The sequence below is a fragment of the Pipistrellus kuhlii genome, unplaced genomic scaffold, assembly GCF_014108245.1.
Source record: "Pipistrellus kuhlii isolate mPipKuh1 unplaced genomic scaffold, mPipKuh1.p scaffold_m20_p_3, whole genome shotgun sequence".
NCBI lineage: Eukaryota > Metazoa > Chordata > Mammalia > Chiroptera > Vespertilionidae > Pipistrellus > Pipistrellus kuhlii.
This window is the reverse complement of record NW_023425529.1, coordinates 79,072,249-79,096,570: the sequence shown is the minus strand read 5'-3', so window position 1 is coordinate 79,096,570 and position 24,322 is coordinate 79,072,249. Positions and strand designations below refer to the sequence as shown.

At 41.3% G+C, this 24,322-nt stretch overlaps 1 protein-coding gene across 4 annotated transcripts in view; it reads right to left on the bottom strand.

Annotated features, from left to right (window-relative positions):
• Nucleotides 1-24,322, bottom strand: part of PLXNC1 (plexin C1) — a 163,328-nt gene that overhangs the window by 73,285 nt on the left and 65,721 nt on the right. For all 4 annotated transcript variants that reach the window (XM_036455663.2, XM_045588341.1, XM_036455662.2 and 1 more), the window contains 5 exons: nt 20,294-20,408; nt 12,073-12,220; nt 8,768-8,855; nt 6,299-6,401; nt 6,063-6,164 (listed from right to left, as the gene is read on the bottom strand). In XM_036455663.2, the coding sequence (XP_036311556.1) occupies nt 6,063-6,164; nt 6,299-6,401; nt 8,768-8,855; nt 12,073-12,220; nt 20,294-20,408 (556 nt within the window). The remainder of the gene's footprint in view (nt 1-6,062; nt 6,165-6,298; nt 6,402-8,767; nt 8,856-12,072; nt 12,221-20,293; nt 20,409-24,322) is intronic.

The window sequence follows — 24,322 nt, the reverse complement described above, 5'->3', positions numbered from 1 at the left end:
CCCCAACCTACCCATCTCCACCGGAGGCTAGATACTAACGGCCCGCCTCACACCTGCGCAGGCTGGAGGTCTTTGTCCCACCGTCTGCGGCACAGATGGGGCAGGCTTGGCAGCCAAATGCCAAGAGCAGCTAGTATTAGTTTCCTCCCTCCCAGGTTGATTTTTGTCATCAATACTACTCAGTTTAACATTGCTTATTTTCATCTAAGGTCATACAACGTAGAGTAGTGGCCAAAACTGTGGGATCTGCTCTTTAGACTGCCTAGATTCAAGTCTCTTGCCTGTCATTTACCTCCTACTCACCCCCTGTAAAATGTCCTGGTCTATAAGACAGGCAAAATTGGTCCATCGGAGGCTGACATTAAGAGATGCTCGGAGCTGCAGATATAGCATAGGCTCCACTAGCATCAGCTATCACTACTCAGGGCAGTACATTCTGACATTCCTGCCTACATCCTTTTCTCTTATGCACACACACCTGCTGCCTGAAATGAATCTCACTTTCTCCCAAATATTGTAAGTTCTACAATGCAAGCTCCCTGAGGCCACACACTCTGCCTGCCTGACTAGCACAAGTAGGTGTTCAATAAACATATTTTGAATGCATGAGTGAATGAATGAAAAATTGGCAGTGAATGCCACAGCACGCAGTACAGTGTTGAGCCCCCTTATCTCAACAAGGTACATATTAAAGTTAATTTCACTTTTAAAGGCAAGGTCCTTATCGCCTATGAGAAATTAAAATGCATATTCAAAAGTGATGGAGGGGGAGAAAGAGAGGAATAGTTTGAATGTAAATTCCTCTTGAGGAGACATGGCGGTGTATGGTTTATTTCTGCACTTTGGTTTTGGCGATAAGCATATCGTCAAGAACAACAAATATTAGAACAACATCATTATCACAGATCTTCACAACCTTCCTTGAGAACAGGAAAGAGAGCAGCCACTCTTCCCTCAGCAGGAAGAGGCACCAGATAGACGATTATTCAGAAAGGAAGGGAAAGAGGTTGGGGCGGGGTGACAGGGCCAACCTCTCTGAAAGCACTTCTCAGCCAAAGGTCAGACACTGGGTTTTGAGTCTGTTTCCCTGCTTTTCCTTAGTCCAGTCCCTGGCAAATGACAGCACTTGTCCTTAGGTCAGATTACTGTGATAGGTCATAGGTCATAAATCTGTACAAGAAAAAAAGGCCCAAACTGGGATTGAACCAGAAACCCTATCTCCTAAGTACCATGTCCTGGGATGAGCAACTTCATATGCTAAAAAAAGATCTCATAAATCAGAACTATGGGCATATAAGACTAAAATAAGTCTCAGTAGCATTTTGATGCATTTGAAGAACAAAGTGAAAACTCCTAGGCCTGGCTGTAAGGCCCTGTAGTTGCAGGCTCCAGGGGCGTGCCAAACCCATGTCCCATATTTTCCTGCAGCCTTCTGCTCCAGCCAGATTGAATCACTTTGGGTTTCCTAGAATGAGTACTCCAGAATTTTCTGGCACCCCCACTATGCTTTTGCTTACACCAGTCCCTCTGCTTAGAATACCCACTCCTTTTGGATGCTTCTTGTCTCTCAAAGGTCAGCTGAAATGCCATCTCTGTCAATGAATCTATCCATCCATCAAAGTCTTAACCAACCGCACCGATTAAGTGTGTTTAACTGCCAGGCACTGGGTTTACATAAACAGGGATGACTAAGATAAGGCCTGAGGCACAGAGAAAGTCTCTGGGTTTGTATACTTTCCCCATCCCTGCTAACAGTTCTTATCTTGTACTCTTACTTATGTATTCAAGTATGAGATTCATGAGCCTGACAGCAAGAGAGGTGCCTGATTCATTCGTGTCCTCCTCATTGCATCCATGGAGCTCAGTGAAATGGCACCTAACAGGTGCTCCATAAATACCTGTAGGAAGAACCAACCCAAGCTCAGCATCATGAAGCTTAAGACTGTGTCTGCACCAGTCACATCGCAAGTCCCCAGTGCCTGGCACAGTGCTGAGCGCGCAGTAGATAGGTGATGTGGGAAGATGCCTTGAGAGAAAGTTCTCGATAGCTTTTCTTCTGGGAAGAGAGTGTTCAGGCCAACACGGGGACTCAAATCAGAAGTCTGAATTTTCCCATTCCACACGATAGTGAAAGACAGCAGTGTCTCATGGAACATGAGAAATTCTTCCTGTGACAGGAATACTCTGTTCTCTATCAACCAAAATTGAGATTCTGTGCTGAGTCATATATTTAAAGACAACACATTTCAGTATCAACAAATTGCCTCTCTCCAAACTAAGAAGCACCCATGGAGAAGCACTGATGATGAGTCTGGGCTATATTGATCTTTAGTCTCCTCCTGCTCTCTAGTGAGTCCAGTTCTTTTAACCACACAGCATCAAAGGTCAATGTATACAGGAAGATAGTACAAGAAACCATGAGTCAGTGACTAGTTTTCCCCCTTTAAAATAAAAGAAATTTAAAAAGGCACTGTCTGGACCATTACTCAACAATGAAAAGTACCAAACTATTGATACATAAAGGAATTTAGATGAATTTCCAGAGAGTAACATTGAGTTAAAAATGCCTAGCCCAGAAGATTCCATTTATGATACAATAAAATCATAGAAACAGGGCACAGATCAGTGGTTCTGAGTCAGAGATGGGGAGTGTGAGGGTGGAGGGAAGTACATATGGCTACAGATGGGCAACATGAGGTGACAGGGCTGCTTTGTGTCTTGACTGTTGTCACTGTCAATATCCTACTTGTGAGGTTGTGCTATAGTTTTACAAGATGCTCATTACTATTGGAGGAAACTGGGTAAAAGATATGTGAGATCTCTCTGTATTGTTTTCTTATAACTATATGTGAATCTACAATTATCTCCAAAAACAGTTGAATTATTTTTCCAAATCAATTTTTGAAAAAGAACAAAGTGGCAGGACTCACACTTTCTGGTCTTAAAACATCAGAAAGTTACAGTAACCAAAGCAATGTTTTGGTTATAAAGATAGACATACAGTCCAATGGACTAGATCCAGAAATAAATCCTCACATATATAGGCAAATTGTTTCAACAGGGAGGCAAGACTATTCAGTGGGAAACGAACAGTCTTTTCAACAAATGGTGCTGGGAAAACTGGATATCCACCTGCAAAAGAAGGTAGCTGGGCCCTTTCCTAATACCATTTACTAAAATTAACTCAAAATGGATCAAAGCCTTAAGTCTAAGAATTAAAACTATGAAATTCATAAAAGAAAATGTGGAGAAAAAGTGTATGAAAACTAGATTTTGCAATGATTTCTTGGGTACACTATCCAAAGCACAGGCAACAAAATAAAAATCTGAAAACTGGACTTTATCATTACATTAAAAACTTCTGTGCAAAAGACATAGCCAAAAGAATGAAAAGGCAACCTACAGAATGTGAAAAAATATTTGCAAATCACGTATCTGACAGGGGATTGATATCCTACCTAAAAAAAGAGCAATAGTTTGGGGCAAATTAACTATCACTATGCTACATCCACCAGCCATGCCCACCAACCAATCAGAGTGAGTATGCAAATAAGCCCAAACAAGATGGCTACCAGAAGGGAGGCTTGGGTTTCCCCAGCAACAGAGGAAGCCAAGCTTTCCACACACTCTGGCGGGCCAAGCCTCCACTCAAGGATACAAAGTTTCAATTATAGAAGGTAAAGAAATCCAAACAGAAATAATGGCAGCTACAGAGTGAGCAGGAGGCTTGGCTCCGCTCCAGGCTACAAAGTTTCAATTGTAGAAGGTAAATAAATTCCAGATACCAGGGCCTCTGCTTGGGTCCCTGTGGGGCATGGCCAGCCTGCAAACCACCACAACCCCCTTGCCCAGGCCGCCCTAAGCCCCAAGGGAACCCCCCACCCTGATCCGGAATACCCTTCAGGGCAAACCAGCTGGTCCTCACCTGTGCATCAGGCCTCTATCCTATCTAATAAGAGTAATATGCAGATTGACCATCACTCCAACACACAACATGGCTGCCCCCATGTGGTCAAACATCCTGCCCCTATGTGGACACAAGATGGCCACCACAAGATGGCCAGCAGGGGAGGGCAGTTGGAAGGCTCCAGGCCTGCAAGGGAGGGCAGTTGAGAGGGACCAGGCCTGCAAGGAAGGGCAGTTGGAGGCAATCAACCCTGCAGGGGAGGGCCATTAGGGGTGACCAGGCTGCAGAGAAGGGAAGTTGGAGGCAAACAAGGCTGGCAGGGGAGCAGTTAGACATCAATCAGGATGGCACGGGAGTGGTTAGGGGGTGATCAGGCTGGCAGACAGAAGCATTTAGGGGCAATCAGGAAGACAGGCAGGCGAGGAGTTTGGATCCAGCAGATTGAGGGGTCCCAGATTGAAGAGATGCAAGCTGGGCTGAGGGACACCCTCCTGCCCTCATGCATGAATTTCATGCACCGGGCCTCTAGTCTTCAATATATGAGAAACTCCTACAACAATCAAAAACACAAACAACATACCAAAAAGATGGAAGTAACCCATATGCCCATCAACAGATGAATGGAGAAAGAAAATGTGGTCTATCCACATGATGGAATATTATTCAGTCTTTAGAAGGAAAGAAATTCTGAACATGCTACAAAAATGCATGAACTTTGAGGACATTATGTTAAGTGAAACAAACCAGTCACAAAAAGACAAATCTTGCATGGTCCCACTTATATAAGGCACCTAGGGTAATCTATCTCAGAGACAGAAAGTAGAATGGTGGGTCTGAGTAGAAGGCAAAATGGGGAGTTATTGTTTAATTCATATAGAGTTTCAATTTTGCAAGATGAAATATGTCCTGGCAATGGATGGTGGTGATTGTTACACAATAGTGTACACTTATAAAAGATGGTAGAGATGGTCAATTTTCTTCTATGTGTATTTCACCAACATTTAAAAAACTGAAACAACAAAAGATGATAAGTTTAATTTTTTAGAAAAGTCACTGCCTCCTTGATCCCAAGTCCTGTAACTATGCCTTATTTTATAAATCAATGGGAAGAGAAAGGTCCCTTGCTTAACAAGCCCATCAATTATTAAGACCTCAAAGACTTTTAAAGTCTGAAATATTGGCACATCAAGCTTTTGTAATGCCTTTAATTAACTTCATAATCCATTTTGATTCCCATTCCCGTTAACTGTTACTTAATTTACCTAAAGTTACTGTCAACTTTTTGGTAGTGAGTAAAAATGTGCTACTTATTTATATTGGCACTTGACCTTAAAGAGCAGCAATTGGATAAATCAAAACCACAGATTAGTCTTGGAATAGAAAACTGAGCCTTCAGGAAAAAAAAAAAAAGTTGTTCTATTTGCTCCTACTAGACCCCAAGGTTAATGAGAATAAAAATTTGCCCTTTTGTTTTTTACCACATAGTAGATGCTCAATTAACTTTTGTCCACTGAAGGAAGTCAGCACTTCTCTGTTCTCGAAGCACAGCCCCAGGGTCTGCCTGAAAATGCTTACATTGCCACCTCCTCTCTTTTCAAATATGTCTATTAGTTGATCTTGGTGAATAAGAGGAATTTCCAATGAAGATAACCATTTTTTGAGAAGTGGAAAGAAAGATAGATACATTATATAGAAATAACTCTTTGTTTTGGAGTTGCTAACTACTAGTTAGATTGTCTCTACAAAGTAAGAAAAGCAATTGGAATGTGTTTAGTGTGCATACTTTGCATGCTCTCCCTTGCACGAAATCCCCAGAAATGCGATCATAATATGTGGTTTGAACTGAAATCCCCTCAGTGCTGTGTGTCTTACTTCCTCCTAACTCTCCCCACGTGAGCCACAACATCACCTTTAAAATTTTACTCCTCCCAGAACAACATTTTTCACAGTTACAGAATTTTAATTTCTTTTATGTGAATGTGCCATCTTGATGTACTGAGCCAATTAAATGAAACTTGGTTTAAAACCAAAGGTGAAAAGGGGAATTTTGGTATAAAGTAAAAAAGGGAATTTTATAAAAGGAACCCAAAGTAGTAGTTGTTATGGTCACTTAAAGGGGGATTTTCCCATTATCAACAGACAAACAGAGCCTGACCTGCCCGCCCCGGGTGGTTCTGTTCGTCTTAATCCCCTCGAACCCGCCGCCTCCTGCTGTCTTGGATGGTGCCGGCTTCTCAACAGCAGCTTGACAAGGTTCCTGAAATGAAGCACATCCTTCAACATCCAAATAGGAGGGACGTTCAGAGTTTAAAAGAAACACAAAAGACAGGCGGGGTGGTTACCAATATTTATTTTTGGTTAAACCTTGAAATACCAAAAATGTCACTTTACCTGGTTCCTGTAGTAATCAGAAGGGCTGCAAGCTGTGAAGGGGTGGATACACTTTCTCTCACTTTTACACCAAGCACAGCCAGTTCCAATACACGCTGGGCATCTGGCCACACAGAAAACCAATTTAATTCCTACATTTTTAGGAAAGTCTTCATATCCTAGAATTTCCCTCTGTGATGTGGCATGCGAGCATTTAAAAGAAGAAAAAAAACAAAAACCCTAGACAGACTGATGAGCCCAGGGTAGCGCAGAGAGGACAGTTCTTTGGGGCTGGGGCCAGGGCACTGACTTGGTGGACCTGCTCCCGGGCTCTCTGGCTGATTGACTATCTTCACAACGACAGGAGGGTTACCATGGAAACCTAAAGCCAGGTCACCTGCTGCACAGGTAGATAACAGGAACCCACTGAATCTGTTTCTGAATCTACTGCTCTTTGTCTATCCTCAGGTACATTCCCCTCTGCCCACCTCACCCTGCCCACCTCAGCAGTAACAACACCAACTGCCCATTCCCTCCCACCCTCACCCTGCCCACCTCAGCAGTAACAACACCAACTGCCCAGAGGGAATGGGATGCCAGTGTTTGCTTTTTAATTAAATTGAGGAAGAATTGTGTCTACTAATCAAATAGCCTATCATGCATGGATAATAGGGGAGGGCCTGCAAAGCACTTGCAGGATAATCAGAGTTAGAGAACAACAAACAGACAAATAGAGGTTGTTCTGGAAACAGGAGGCCCCAGGAAGGCCCAGCCAGGGACAGTGAGAGGACGAGCACAGGGAAAGGGGACACCATTCACGTTTTCTATGTTCTTCAAGAAATGCCAGAGCATTCTGAGCTTCAGTGGGAGAAGACCCAGACTCGGTGTTTATCTGAGTGCGCTAGGGCGAGTCTGGATTTGCATGCCCATCCTATGCCCCAGGACTGACTGTGGCACTGACTGTGGCACTCCACTTTCCTCAGGGAAAGGGCCTTGCCCTCTGGGAGCTGTGGGTCCGAGGTCTGGTTGTTAATCGCTGGCTGTGGGACATGAGGCAAGTCACTGCTTTGTCTGGCCTCCACACAAGGGTGGAGAACTGCTTTATGTTTCAGCTCTCTTTGAGCCATAAAATTCTATTTAACTCTCCCCCTTTTTTCCTATTTTCATGGACTTCTGAGGCTTTCTGTATTAAGTTTGGCTTTTTTTTTCCCTTCTAAATTCATTCTGTTTATTAGAGATAACTGAACTCAGTCCTGCAAGGGTAAAGATAAATTCCTGGTGCCTCTGTCCTAATAGCTGTAGAGCGGCCTCCCAACTCAGCTTCAAATTTGAATTCATTTTCCTTAAAGAAACAATGGTTCCCAGGCCAGGCCAAAGAGGCTCACATTTGGTACTCACACAGCTGGTCAATCAATCCACTGAATGAACTATAGAATCACTAATAATAGAGCTTCCCATTGTTTCCATGGGAACCTCCACCCCATCTCCCAACTGGAAAATCAGGAATCTGAGAAACAAATTTCCTCTGTCCTCTCTGCTTTAGAAGCTAGGAGTGAGGCATGGCCCTAACTCAGGGGATTGTGTAGCTCAACAGGGCCAAATGTGTTAAAAAAAAAAAAAAAAAAAAAAAAAAAAAAATCAACCCAGCCGGTACGGCTCAATGCTTGAGCTTCAACCCATGAAGCTAGAGGTCATGAGTTTGATTCTTGATCAGGGCACATGCCAGGGGTTGCAGGCTTGATCCCCAGTGGGGGATGTGTAGGAGCCAGTGGATCAATGTTTCTCTCTCATTGATGTTTCTATCTCCCTCTCCCTCTTCCCTTCCTCTTTCTCTAAAAAAATGAATAAAAACACATTTTTTAAAAAAAAAGGTGGGGGCAGAATTAGCATTCTTTATTAAATTAAATTTATTGGGGAGACATTGGTTAAGAACATTATGTAAGTTTCAAGTGTACAGTTTTATGATAATCAACTGTATATTGCACTGTGTGCTCATCACCCGAAGTCTAGTTTCCCTCTGTCCTCATCTATTTGACCCCCTTCATCCTACTTATCCTTTCCCACCCTCTTCCCTCTGGTAACCACCACACTGTTTGCTGTGGTTAATGGTTTAACATGTTCTATGATGAAACAGACTTTGTCTGTTCCTTCTCCTGGAGTGGGACTTCCCCTTACGTCACGCTCACACTCTCTCTCTGGACTCAAGTTCCCAAAGCCATTCTGATCAGGGGGAAGCTGGCAGCACCCCTTCGACTGCTCTTACTTCAAGGCCATCACTGGGTCCCCCTTGGCGGGAACCCTCCCGCACAGCTGTGCGCTCCTCAGCCGCTCCCTGGCTCAGGGCCTTCCCAGATCCCATTAGGCCCCTGCTCCAAAAGGCACTTCGGGAACTTCTACTCCACAAAAGAGTTCTTTACGAAGTTGAGGGGTAACGCAAACAAATAAATTACAGCTAATGAGAGGATATTTAGATTTCAAATAAAATCTTACTGTCTGAATGACGAGCAGTTGGTAAAGTTGAATCTTTTTGATAAATGCCAAGAGCCGAAGGAGAACGTCACGTCGACAACTAAAACATCTGGAGCAAAGGGGGAAAGAAAGTCATTTACCGTGGAGTCAAGCAAAGCAGTACATGCAAAACATAAATATTTTTGCCTCCTTTGTATGTGAGGGCGGCGGCTGTGCCAGCTGCTGGCTCACATTTCCATCGGTATGGGGTTCTTCCCCATGGGCCATTCTCGCCAGGCAGCCAGAGCGCTCAGCACAGGCTCCGAACAGACCCGGGCCCACCCCGCGTGCGGGCCTCCCGTGGATAATCACTAGGAAAAAGCCATTTTCCAGCCCATTTACATCTCTTACTCTCCCCGGGATCAGTATCTCAACTTGTAATTGGCCACGGCATGAGAATAAAACAAGTCACTGAGCAGGAAGTGCCTAGAACATGAGAATCAGAATGTGCGTGGGGAAAGCCTGTACTTCAGAAGATCCCGCACCTCAACGTTTACCGAACAAACTCTAAAGCCTGGCTCCCGGGGGCTGCTGTGACCTTGGACTCAACTGTTGCCAAATCTATGATGCAGCCTTTCTTATCCAACCTCTGAAAACCTACCCATTAGTTAGAAAAACCTCCAAATAACAATGTCAGGAAGATAAACGCTGTGCTAAAGCTGCGTTAGAAAACGGTCCTGTTTCCTGTACCTCTTTAATGTACATGGTACCCTGTCCAAGATGCTTCCCCACCCAACTGGCTGTCAGAATCACTTGAGAAGCTGATGGAGATGCAGATTCCAGAGCCACGCTCCTAGATATTCTGACTTAGCAGGCCTGGGGATGGCTGGAACCTGTGGTTTGGAATGCTCCCCACAGAATGATCATCTCCAGTCAGGTCTGAGCGCCTTTCACATCCTGCTGTGACAGGGACCAGTGCTACCCTGATGTTTCCACGATAGCCCATTTTGGGTTGAATATCTTTTTCCTTTGATAAGTGAATGGCAATAGTAGATGATATCTATATCTATATCTATATCTATTATCTATCTATCTATATCTATATATATACATACATATTTTTTTTTTTAATGAAAGTCTTAACAGAATAAGAAGCTGGCCTAATTTTATTGGCACCACTACTTTTCTTACTGAAATTTTAGCAGTGCATGGTTTCAAAAGTCTGCGAAGCCTGACTTTCAGTGGCTTCTCTGGAGCAACCAAACTCATTCTGAAAGCCAGAGCGCCTCATAAAAGTCTGCGCACATAAAGCAGCCCTGTGCGAGATGGAGATCCTTTGTTCTGAGACAGGATGCTTGGCCGGCTGGCTGGACCTCTCAGCAAGAGCATTTGCGCAGACACTTGCTGAGTGTCAGGAGAACAAACACGTGGGCGTTCAGCAAGGAGGCACCCAGAGAAAATACATGTCGATGGAGTCCCCTCATGTCCAGTGATAAACACCCCCAAAATCATACTCTTCTGAGTAAAAACTGTACATAAATCACTGTTGGGGATATCACAGGGAAATAAATAAGCATTTGCAGTTATTATGGAGAGATAAAACAGCTCAGGTGAAAAACACAACCATGACAGCAGTCAAGGAAACACCCTGAATGTTCTGGGGTCCATCAGCACCTGTGAGAGAACACGGGGTGCTAAAGTGACCCGGACAGTGAGAGCAGAATCCAGCAAAGCTGTTTGGAACACTCCCCTCCCCCCCTTCCCTCCCCAGCCACCTCCCGGTGTTTCAACGCAGGAGGGCAACAGGATTTGGGGGAAGGGGTGAGGTTACCCTAGGCCATGGGCAAGGGTTTGAATGGTCATTGGCTAGCTGAGTGCAAGAGGTAGAAAGTAAGTTTGCTTGCTCAGAATATGCAAGACATTCAAAAAAAGGCTGGCAAAGTGTTGGGTGCAATTGATGGAGGCTCTAAAAGCAACCAGCTAGCTTTACAAGGTAATCTCAAAGAACTTCAGAAGCATATTTTACAAGTGAGCAAGATCTTCATTTTAATAAGCAAAATTAACTAGAAGGACATCACAAAGGCTGTATAGTATGGGCAAAGAAGTGTGGCATACTGACATAATTTTTCAAGCAATTCAGACACAGTCACCATGAGCCCAGTAGCTGAGAGGCACTATTTAAGCTTGGCTCTCTGGCTGGTGCATTCAATTCCCACCTCGTGGCCGCCCCCTTTTGTTGTTGTTGTTAATTAGGCAGCACCAGCTCTCACCACAAGCATCAGTTCCATTATGACCTCACCCTTTCTAGGAAGACTGTACCAGGAACTTGACTCTACTTCCAGTCTCTCTCTCACCCGTAGGAACTCATGGGTTCTTAGCCTGTCAACTGTACTCATCACCATCTCTGGAATCTATCCTCTCTCCATTCTCATCTGCCTCAGTCTCAGCTCTAACTGTCCACCTCACCTGGACCACTGCAACAGCCTTCCTTCTATCTGACCTTTCAGAACTCAGTCTTCCCTCCTCTAGCCCATTCATTCATGCAACAACAACAAAATCCACTGATTGAAAATGGCTACTTTGTCCTGGACACTTTGTGCCTTCTTTGGTGTCCATTTTTTTTAATCACTTTGCTTTTCACCTGTCCCTACTCCATTTGCCTTAGCTACACAGAACCTCTTTGGCTCCTTAAACAAAGCTTTTTCTCTATATATACTAGTGGGTCTCTGCTTAGAATAATACTCTTCCTCCTCATCTTTGTCTGGCTCAAACCCAGTCATCTTCTAGGAAGCTTTCCTTGTCCCCTCTGTCACCCCAAGTGCAGTGAGGCTTCCTTTTCATGTGCTTCCCATGGTACTTACATACTACACTGTAACAAGCTGTTTACTTATTTCTACTCCAATAGGCTATAAACACCATGTCAGTCTTTTTTTTTTTTTTTTTATCTCCTAGCACCTAGCACAGTACCTGGCACATTTTAGTTGTTCAATAAATACTTCTTGTATGAATGAATGAATGCAAGGAATTTAAGTTAATAGAATACTGGCCACTCTATTCTCTCTTCTCACCAAGGACATCCCAACTCTTCAGATGTCTGAATTCTCTGAACCATTTGAATTGGGTCAGCCCAATGGTCCCTGGCTTGACTCCGCTTGCCTATCCAACTTACTGTCCTCTGTCGTCCTCAGTCACATCTGACAGTGGGTTCTGCAGTCATGGAAGTGGTAGAGCAGAGGTCTATAGCATTGAACTATTTCTGTCATTTAACTTGCTTCCCGGGCCATTGATCTCAAGAGATTCTCTTGCCTTCTTCGCTTTCTAATAAAAGGCACCAAATGCCCACTTACCTTTGTAGGAGGCTGTGGTCGGGATGCTGCAGGTGCAGGTCTCATTTGGCGCACTTTTACCCTTGCAGAGCTCCCTGCCCGTGTCCACGTTCTTCACCACGCACCCCGAGTGTCTTGGAGAGACGCTTCCCACTAACGTCACTGTAGTCTGTGGGAGGAAGAAGATGACTCGGGAACCAAATCACTGTCTTTGTCTCATTTCCATCCATTGGAGAATCTTAAGTGAGCTCACCCTTTGATTCAGCATAGAAGAATTTCTCAGATTGCCAATGTAAAGAAAGATGTTTCATTGGCCATTAGGTTTGCTCTTTTGTGAATCACATGTTCAATTCTTGGACTGTTTCTCTTCCTAAACCCTTGCTTATAGGTGAATATAAAACTGTCTCACCACCTTTATTATTTTATTTTTAAAAACATATCTTTGATCCAGATGGAGTTTATTTTTATATATAGTATGAGATAGGGTCCAACCTTAGTTTTAGCCAGATGGTTAGTCAGCTATGTTGCAACCATTTACAAAACAAAACAAAAAACTCACTTTCCCAGCTGAACTGAAATACCATTTTTGTCATATATTAGATTACCATATAGCTAGAATCTATTTCTGATCTCTGCTCTGTTCCAGTGATCTAGTGACCTAATTCTATTCCAATTCATCAAGTTTTTACTACTGTGACTTTAAACATACTTACTATTTGATAAGTATATTTATTATCCTTATTTTCATAATTTTCTTAGCATTTCCTAGATAATATTCTTCCATATAATTTAAGATCATTTTGCCCAAAGGGAATAGATACTGAAGTGGAATTGTACTAAATATATATAAATTAATTTTAGGAGAATTTATATCTTTATGATATTAAGTGTTACCATCCAAACACATGTTTGTTTGTTTTTCATTTATTTCCCTTTGGTCCAGAAGGGTTTAAGGGAGTGTACCTTTCCCTAGCAGGATGGCTCAGTTGATTGGAGCATCTTCCCATACATTAAGAGGTTGGGGGATAAATTCCCAGGCACATACCCAGGTTGTGGGTTTGATCCCCCACCGGGTGTGCATGGGAGACAATATTGATGTTTCTCTCTCTCCCTTCCTCTGTCTCTAAGACCATTAAAACACACACACACACACACACACACACACACACACACACACACACAACATATCCTCAGGTGAGTATTTAAATAAATAAATAAGAGGTTGCACATTGATTTTCCAGTTGTCAGCTCTGTATTTCTTATTGCTGGTTGCTAAATCAGTTTATAGCTAAAGAAGGTGGCCTGTGAAATCTACTTTTAAAATTATTTAAGATTTTCTTTGTGGTGAAACATATGACCAAATTTGGAAGTGGTGACTATTCTGTGGGTGTGTGTACACAAGGGGTCACAAAAATAAAACCATGAAATTGCCTCTAAAGCAACTCCCCCACCCCTACCCCCAATGAATTAACAAAAACAAGGCAGCCAGTCCTCCTACTGAAAAGGAAACTTAAAGGAATGAATATGCCAATGGAGAGCCCCTTTGTACCAGGCACACAAAAGGGAAGTGGTGGGAAGGTGGGCGAGGTATGTGGAAGCTGGAGCAGGAAAGTGGAGACCTTATCCCGAGGCTGAAGAGCTCTGACCCCAGACAACCTGGGAGGGTCCATCTTCCATATATTCTGATCTCCGCCCAGACCTTCTGTGTGGCCGCCTACGATTCTGCTGTCTTTTGTCCTCTACTAGCAATAAGCTTGCTAAATCTATCTTAGGCCAGGGGTCCACTCCATCTTTCTATTTTCAAAGAATTCTGTTTCTGGGCCACAGAATGATGCTGGGAGAAGGCAAGTTCTTACAGTCCAACCTGTAAGAACCTAAGTCCATCCATCTCCAGGGACTTGAGGCCAGTAATGTACCCCATATCATTCCCACTAACTAGCTCATCTTCAACAAACAAACGGCTGACCTCTCATCTGCCTTCTTCAACCCAGCATTTATAGCTGCACCACAATCTCAGCATATATAATAGTCACATCACATATTACCCTGCATGCATATGTATCTTAACTGTATTTTACTGCCCAAACATTTTAAGAAAAGTTTTTTAAAATCCTATTTTACCAGTTGTTTAAAAGTATTCACATTTCCTTCCAGTTCTAACATACATAGTTTTAATATAACTATAATCATTGCATTTATTTATTTATAAACATTTATCAAGCTCTTAACATGTGCCAAGAGCTGCACAAAACACTGACTACTCTAATAAACCTAACAGCTACAGTCCTCGTCTTCACAGAGCTAGTAGAAGGATGAAAAACCTAGTCTAGTTCTAGGGCCACACAGCATTAAGAGATCATTAAGAAAGCCTGGGCTAGGATGGTATAGTGGAAATGGACAATGGATATGAAGGATTTCGGTGAGCAAATGGATGGATAGAGTACCATGTACTGAGATGGGACACAGTGAGGAAGAGGCCAATTTTGGGTAGAAAATTCAAGATTTCAATTTTGGATGTGTTTAGTGTGTGATAATCAAGGGATATGGACCTGGAGCTTGGGTGCACTATCTGGGGTTGAGATAAAGGAGACATGAACATATAGGTAATCCATAAAGCTATGGGAGTGGGTAAGATTGTGGATAAAGTAGAGAGTCAGAAGAGAGGAAGAGCCAACATTGGGTCTGAAACAACTCTAATATTTAGAGTCAGGGAGAGAAGGAGCCAGGAAGGGAGGCTGAGAAGAAAGACAGCATGGACAGGGTCTGCGATGAAAAAGGTTTCAAGAATCTGGCCAGGCAGGCAGGTAGGATGAGGACTTCTGGCATCTGCTGAAAAGGCTACATGGAGTCAACTGGTGACCTCAGGGAGAACAGTTTCCAGGGAACACCGGGGCAAAAGCCAGTTTGGGGTGATCTGAAAATAGGAAAAAGCAAGTTTTTCTCAACTGTCGTGGAAGGAGAGGTTAGCCAGGAAGTTGAAGGTATTTTTGCATGGTTTTGGGTTCCAGATGAGTATGGTTAAAAAGCTGAAGCCTTGGCCCTAGATGGTTTTGCTCAGTGGACAGAGCGTCAGCCTGCGGACTGAAGGGTCCCATGTTTGATCCCGGTCAAGGGCACATGCCTGGGTTTTGGTCTTGGTCCCCAGTAGTGAGCTTACAGGAGGCAGCTGATCAATGATTCTCTCTCATGATTGATGATTTGTTTGTTTTTTTATAAATATATACTATTTTATTTATTTTTTTTCAGAGAGGAAGGGAGAGAGATAGAGAGCTAGAAACATCAATGAGAGAGAATCATTGATCAACTGCTCTTGCACACCCCTACTGGGGATAAGCCTGCAACCAAGGTACATGCCCTTGACCGGAATGGAACCTGGGACCTTTCAGTCCACAGGCCGACGCTCTATCCACTGAGCCAAACCGGTTTTGGCATGATTGATGTTTTTATCTCTCTCTCCCTCACCCTTTCTCTCTGAAATCAATTTAAAAAAATAAAATAAAAAGCATTGGCTTCATAAATCCAACATAAGAATCCTTAGATCCTCAGCAAGTTGATAATTCTTTCTTATACTACAATGGATAAATATAGAAACTGAAGACACAATGGATCCGATAAAGTTTGAGTGTCAATTAATTGATAATTAATGTCCATGGGGGCTAAGGAACATCTCGCCAGGTCAACAATACACCTTATTTTACTTAACTATTCCCCCTATTGCCAAGCAATTCCATCATTTCCAGGTTTTTAATTCTATAAATGCTACTGCAATAGCATCTGTATGTTTCTGGGTTTTCTTCTTTCAAGTTACTTCTTCAGAATACTAAGCCTGGAATTGCTGCTTGCAACAGAATGAATATATTTATGACTTTTGAAACATACTTGCAAAATTGCTTTCCAAAAAGTAAGATTGTGCTAATTGGCATTGCCAACACTAGGTGTTAGCATATCTTATTATCACTTTAATTGTATTTATTTGGTAACTGGTGAAGTTGAACATATTGCCATATCTATGTCTAACTCTCCAAACCTCTTCTTGTGAGAATATACACTTTGCCCACTTACTTTTGGTGTCTTGATATATTTCTTTTTCATTTTTCCTAGCTTTAATATATTTAATATATTATTTGTTGCAAATGTTTTCCCAATGCATGTGATTTAGTTATTTTTGTTGTTATATAGATTTTAAAAGTCAAGTTTATGAATATTTTTGTTATTTTATAGTATTGAATATATTGCTTCAAAGCTAAGAAAATTATACTTCTCAATTATTTGACACTCAATTCTATTTTCTGTTAGCTTTTCATATGAACTTCTTAACTAGCCTAAATTTTATTTTTATATTTAATGTAAAATGTGAATTAAATTACAGTTTTATATTGTAAGCCGGTTATCTCAGTCCCTTTTATGAAATAATTATTGAGTTTCCTCTTATTTTATGGCATTTGATCTTTACAAGTTTTACATCTACTTCTCAGCTTTTTACTCTGTTTCATGGAATAGAATAAAAAGTATATTCCTATTTTTTAAACCAGAATGATGGGTTGAATTATTGTCATTATATATATGTTTACAATCATGGAAATGGTCTTGCTTAAATAATTTTATTTTTTCAAAATATTTTTTGGATAGTCTTAACCAGTTCATATTATTCCAGATGAATTTTATGTTAACTTTAAGACAGAGTCTATTCAAATTTTCACTGGGATTGCATAAAATCTAGAAAATAGATTGAGGAAGATGTGACATTTTTATGATATTTTCCCGCCAAGAAAACCATATGTGTCTGGATATGTTCAAGATGCTTTTCATATCTTCTAAGAAAATACCTTGTGTTTTTTATTTTTATTTATGCTTTTAATTGATAAGGTTTCCCTATTATGAATTATAAATAGCCTCAATAGATCATGGCCCTACATTCTAGTTACTATTAGAAAAAAAAAAATGCTTAAGACAAGCTGCTATAAAGCCAAAATTACTATTTTTGATAGTTTGTCTTCAACATGCATTTCCAAGTAAACATGAATTTAAATATAGGGTATATAAGATTAAATCTGAGAATTTCTGTTGTTTTGATAAATGGGACCTTTTATTAATGGACATTAACAGTTTGTTTTACTTCACATGTAAATAAGACTATTGATATTTAAATGCTTCTTGAACACTTAACACTGTGTTTTACTTTTATTAATTTAAATAGTTATAAAAGCTAATATGTTTAGATTTTACAGATATACAACCACTTAAGAGTGGCAAACAATGATATTTTTACCTATTCCAATCCAATTCCTAGTACTTGTTTTTTGTATTACCAGACTGGACAGAACTGAAATTTAAGTTGACTGAATTAGTGATGGTGAAATTCCTTGTTTTCATTATAATTTGTAAAAGAATGTTTTTAGTGACTCTCCTTTAAAATCCATGCTCTTTGTGGGAAATACTTCATTCCAATGTTTTTGTTTTTATCAGTATAAGCCATTTTTACTGCATGTTAAAATCTCCTTATCAGTAGGCACAAACATAATTGTACATAGTGTGAGAACAGGATATGCCATTCATCCTTTTTTGTGTTTGTGTTTTTTTTATTTATCTATGTCTTCCCTCTCTACCCACATCAGGCATTCCATCAAGGGAGCTCATGTTTCCAATCTAGTAATCAATTCTTCCATATTTTCTCAGATAACCATGAAGAGATATATACACATAAACTCAGATGGGGACTTTTTGATCCATACATACTTTTCTGCATCTTGCTGTTTTCACTCAATCTCATAGAAATCCCTCCAAGATAACTGGGTTGCTCTAATTATTTCTTTTTAATGCCGGCTTCTTCATGAGGATGAGAATATACTACCTTCTCATTGTTTTGTGTAAAGAGATTAAGATTCTTGGTAACAGTCTCTGTGCTATATGGGGGTTTTCTCTACCTAGGAAGTTACTACAATGCTATGAGGTATAAGATGGGCAGTTTACAAACACTATGAACAGAGCTAGTGGGTAAAATGAAGGAAAACCATTGAGTGCCCTCTCTGTAGGTCAGGACCAGGTATTATTTAAATAAACAAAGATCTGCCTGGCCTCCGTAGCTCAATGTTTGAGCATTGACCTATGAACCAGGAGGTCACAGTTCGATTCCTGGTCAGGGCACATGCTCAGGTTGCAGGCTTCATCCCCAGTGTAGGGCATGCAGGAAGTAGCTCATTAACGATTTTCTCTCATCATTGATGTTTCTATCTCTCTCTCCCTCTCACTTCCTCTCTGAAATCAATAAAAATATATTTTAAAAAAGAATAAAAATAAATAAATAAACAAAGGCCTGAGACTTTCGGATAAGTCATGAACGACCATAGGACAGAAATATTTTTGAAATATTGTGACCAAGAGAAGGAGTCAAATGTCCTATCAACACTGTTAAAATAATCAGTCCAAAGTTGGTTTCAAAGGCAAGTTTGACTCAAATTACTAACTCCTTATCTCCTTTATCTTGAGAGTGATGATGAGCTGGAGAGATTGAGTAATGGTTGTGTGGGAAGACTAGAGGGATTAGGGTAAACCACAGAGGGACACAGCGGGGGAGGGAAGTAGTAGTGGCTATTTGGGTGGTAAACAATTTTGGTATGATCCAGACTAGATATAAAAGGTGGTTAATTTATAAGAGTGAACCCCAAGATAGATAAGCAAACTGCATAAGCAGCACTTTTTATTTAATAAACAAGTTCCATTCTCTCACTATACTTAGCTGAATTGTTACCCCTAAAACTTTCAAAATGACAGAAGAAAAATATCTTGCATAATCTTAACCACTCATCAGAGTCCTGGGTAGATTCAAGGGTCTTGGTATTTTCTATCACTCTCTATCAGCACCAACGATTTTTTCAGACTGAAATAAAAATTTGGTCATGCCTATGCTTAGATGCCTGCACCTTTTTTTTTTTTTAATATTTTATTGATTTTTTACAGAGAGGAAGAGAGAGGATAGAGAGTTAGAAACATCAATGAGAGAAAATCGTTGATCAGCTGCCTCTTGCACACCCACTACTGGAGATGTGCCCACAACCAAGGCACATGCCCTTGACAGGAATCGAACCCAGAACCCTTCAGTCCGCAGGCCAACGCTCTATCCACTGAGCCAAACCGGTTTTGGCAGATGCCTGCACCTTTTTTAAGGTGTCTTTTCACTCTTGACTCAGGCCCGTTTGGATGAAGGCTTTGAAAGTTCTTTTTACACCCTCTTCCCCCAGGAAGACAATAGAAAGTGACAACAACCAAAAAACTTTAAACCCTTCAGTTCTGATCAGTCATGACTTGAAAGCTTGATTCTTTTCTTATTTATCGCTCATTAAATGCTCCAGCTCTCCTTTATTAAATGTTAAATCATCTTAAGTGGTATGGTGCTTGCTAGTTGAAATGGCAAAGTGTAAGAGAAAAAAGAAAATGGCCCATTTCCTTATTAATGTGACATTCAAATAAAACAGAGTGAGGTCAACTGGCTGCTGATGGGGGTTCTGTACAATCATTCATAATACAAGAGCCATAATTAGGGAGACAAAGTCTCCTTACAGCATGTTGAGATAGCAGGGCAGGAATCCCATCTTCCCACAGGATATGGTTAGTATGTGAATCAGAAAATGCTTGAATATACTAATTTCTTCCTTTCTCTCATCCAGAGACAGGATTGACTGACAGTTTGGCCGTGGCAGGAGCCCACTGGCTTTCTTTCCAAGGGATCCTTCTTACAATATTCACTGCCCACAGTGGTTTCTCTCCACTCTACCAATAGTGCTTGAAGCCATGTTCATAAAATAGCTGTCAGGGGAAGCCTGAACACACAAGGAAAAGGAATCATAAAACAAAACAAAACTCTACACTAAGCCACATTTAAGGCATCTTATTGACCATGAGTCTGAATTTCTTTTTTCTCTATTTTTTAAATCAATATGTTCTCATACGACATTAAAAGTCCATATTTTCTTTAAATTCAACTATTCGGGTTCATCTGCAGCTCCACGCGGTACCTGACTGCAGGAGGACAGGCTCACGGTGTGTCTTGGTCTCTGCTATCTCCCTAGCACCTTGAGGAGTACACGGCGTCTGGGAGGCTCTCAACATTGGTTAATTAAATGAATGACTCTCCTAACCAAGCATATTTGATCGCTAATAGGTGTTTTACACACAGAAGGAAGTTAGCATCAATTGTGCAAAATGAGACAATACAATGGTTGCAAATGAAAACCTTTCCTCTTACCTTATCTCTACTTCTTTGAGAGATGTGAATTTGAGGGCACATTTTAGCTCCTGACGAAATATCCAGCCAGTTTTCTGAGTTCTCTGGATGTACACAATCATCTTTAAAAGTACACCTATTAAAAAAAGGGAAGGCAACAAAACAGCAACCCCACACATGCATTAGTTAAAACTTTCTCACACTGGCATCCGTACAAAATCCCACGCTTTGTATAGTGGATTATTGATTTTGAGGAAGAAAAGGAATGAGATGCTAAAACCATGAAAAGCAACAGGAACACAGCAGAGTGTGTTTCCCATCATGTCTGGGAGCAGAGAACAAATGCAAACAACATGCTGAACTTGGATCCCAGAGCCATCTCTTTAGTTGCCATCTCCAAATACATCACAAGCACAGCCTGTCACGGACTCTGAAATTAAAGAGCTCCCTCCTAGAAAAGCCTAGCAAAGTAAGCCCAAGACAGGGTTTATATACTATACATGTTTTAGGTTTGCAATTCACTCCCAGAATACTGACCTATTGCATAAATTATTTTGTAGTAAAAAACAAAAATGAACAATAAAAAAAAACCTCAAAACACACACACACACACACACACACACACACACACACACACAATACATTAATATTTTGTACTTTCTCAGTATGATAATGAAATAAAAATATGTCAAGGGCAGAGTCTTCCCAAGAATTTGATAAGATATTCCATGACTCTGTGCTACATAACATTTATTTATCCCAATATACCAAATTATATCAAAAGACATGGGGGAGGCACTTTCCAGGGCCACTTTCCCAAGTCAGTCAGCTCGGAGGAGGCCCCCAGTGAACCACGCTGTGTTCAGGGCCAGCTGCTCTGAAAACATGACCAGCAGTGGAGTGCTGACATCACTTGGTTTGCTCCATGTCTGGGTCACTCCAGGTAACGCTGACTTGGGGCCTTTTGCCTCCCCAGAGGGCTGCCAGCCTGATGGAAAGAATGAGCACCCAGGGCCACGTGATTTCCTAGGGGCTTTGAACTCCACAGACATTTCATCAAACAGTGTCAAGGAGAGAAGAAAACCTCTCTGCTATCTCTCTCTCCTGAGGGACGACGGATCAAATGAAGAGTTGGGAGAGAACCAGTGATGCTGTTGTAAAAGAAACTGAAAATTCATGAATCATGAGATTGAAATGCAAGCCGACGGTAACTCCTTTCAGTGTGGGAGTCCCTGAGAGGATCGCAGTAGAATGAGATGTGGGCCCAAACAGTGTATTTGATATGCATTGACATTTTACAGGTGTTTCTTTCTTCTTCCCACCCTCCCCGCCCTTCTCTCTTTTAAAATTCTTAAGAGTTTAGGCCCCATGGTTTTGTCTTTGAGCTCTGTGCTAATTTGAATATGACAAAAATAGAACAGGAAGCCAGTGAGTTTCATTAAGCATCATCTGCAAGCTCAATATTCTCAGCGTGTCACATTATGACATTTTGGGGAGCCCTGTTTCCAGTGAGGGCGCCTGGGTCTGAACTCAGCTACATCTGTGCCAGTTCCTCCCCGAACACCTGACCACGGGATTTTCACCGGCAGCTCTCCAAAGCCATACATTTATCTGACCCTTGATGGCTAGCTCGTCTGTCATGGACATTTAGTTCAAATTAAGTCACCTCTCAAAGTCAAGGGGAGTTGGCAATGAAGGGACATGTACCACTGGACTGGAAATCAGAGAGTGATGAGTCTGGTTTCTAATTCTGTAATTGGAAAAGATTATGACAGGCAAGAACAAACTGCCTCTCAGGGGCTCTCTGGTTTATACAAGGCACTTTCTCTGCCGATAAGAAAGAAAAAAAAAAGAGCCAGTTTTACAGAGGCGGGAGTACAAATATTTTGTAGGCTCTTAATGCTGCCTGGGAGTCAAGGCCCAAGGCTGCCAAAAAAACAAGTGTAAAATATTTCATACAAATAGTGCTACGATTTGCCAATTTGTAGGCAGAAAACAGTAGTGCCACTGAGTTATCACTCTCTTTTCTGAACTCCTATAGCATTTCTTGTCGGAAGCACACGTTTTGGTATTTAATCATATGCTGCCTTGAATTACAACTTAACTGTTTCATATATCTATGTCATTTCTCCCCGAGTAAGCTTTAAGCTCCTCAAAGGAAGAGAGGATGTCTTTAATATTTCTTCAGCAAATCCCTCCGTGTCTGGCAGCATAATATGCAAATACTAGGGTTTCAATAAATATGTTTGAATAAATGGATGAAACATGAAATCTCTATAGGTCCTTTCTGTTGGTGATTTTTCTCTCTAGAGTTTCCCTATGATTTATGTCTGACTCCTACTTACAGTAAGGAGACTATTTTTAACGTAAGCTAAAAGTTCACATCTGGGTTTGGAGAGGGGAAAAATTAGGAGTTAAAGTTTTTAGTTTATCTTTTGTAAGAAAATGTGTGTATGTGTGTGTCTGTATGAAATAGACCTTCCAATTCCTATTTTGCATAAGGTAAAAACAAAATTTAACCATGTTAAGCAATTAAACATGAATTCCTTGTTTATAAAGCATTTTTGAAATGTCTAAACTCCCATTCCTTGCTTCTCACCATCTAAAATATAAAATTGAAAAAAATAAACCAACCATGACACCAAGAATGTATAACCAGATGGCCAACCAACAAGAGTGCCTTATTACTTCTCCAATATTGCAAGCTACAGAATCTTCATGACAGCACAGTTACCCATACATTCAAACTTCTTGCGGAAGGGGAGCAGACCTCAGAGCTCCTACATTTTAGTAAACAAAACCAGTCACTTTGAAATGATCCCTTTTGAAAGCTAACCCTCTGCCTTCCATGTATGAGCAAAAGCAATGGTCAAGTGCATAAACGCTTAAGCCATTGCTCAGATAAAATTAAAATCTCAGTCAGACGCGAGGCTTGGTGCGGGGGATCCTCAATGAGTCACTCCCAGATAGACTGATTTCTTAATTGTCTTCGTTTCATTCTCTCCAGGCCGCAGCTAGGAGGGAAATGGATTCGCTTTGCGATGAGTGAATTCTGGAGAAAATGGCAGAGACGCACCATACACCACTGCCTTCGCCCCAGCTGCTGCTGCTGGTCTACCCCAGAGTCCTAAGATCCCAATCAGTATTTTAGTTTTCTAGTCCTTTATTCAGCTAGATCTCATGCTCACATGACAAGGCCAATGTGCAACAGTAGCCCGTTCGCAAATTAGGAAATGAAACGATCTCAAATGCAAAGAAAAAAATTGCTTGAATTAAAAACAAAACAAAACAAAAAAAACCACCAAAAAGTTAATTAAAAAAAGCTTTCCTTAGGTTAAAAACATTGTATGCGGAAACAAGTTAGTGAATGAAATTAATTAAGAAGGCTTTAAAATCTGCTGCACAGCTTAATTTACTCTAAATAATAAGAGTTTGGCCGAGACCGGTTTGGCTCAGTAGATAGAGCGTCGGCTTGGGGACTGAGGGACCCGGGTTTGATTCCGGTCAAGGGCATGTACCTTGGCTGCGGGCATATCCCCGGTGGGGGGTGTGCAAGAGGCAGCTGATCGATGACTCTCTCTCATCGATGTTTCTGGCTCTCTGTCTCTCTCCCTTCCTCTCTGTACAAAATCAATAAAATATATTTAAAAAAAAAATAATAATAATAAGAGTTTGATATTTCACTCAACTGTGGACCATCCCTTCCCCTCCCCTAACTCCTAATAAAGTATGTTCAAAACCTATCACAAACAGGGAAATTCCAGACATTTGTTTCTAAGTTTGCTGGTTAGAACTCAGAAAATATTTCATTCTGTGGGTTTGCTGTCTGAATTTATGGATATCTGTCTGAAACCTAATATCCGCTAGTAACTACCCCACCATGCAGCTGCATGGACATGGATGGGCCGCTGTCCCATACCAGGTACTGGTCTGAGGGTTGGCAGTTAGTATTTCCCCGCTAGTCCTCACACGGCCTCATTGTGTAGGGATGAAACTTAGGCTCAGACAACTGCAACACCATGCCAAGGTCACACAGCCGAGGGACAGCAG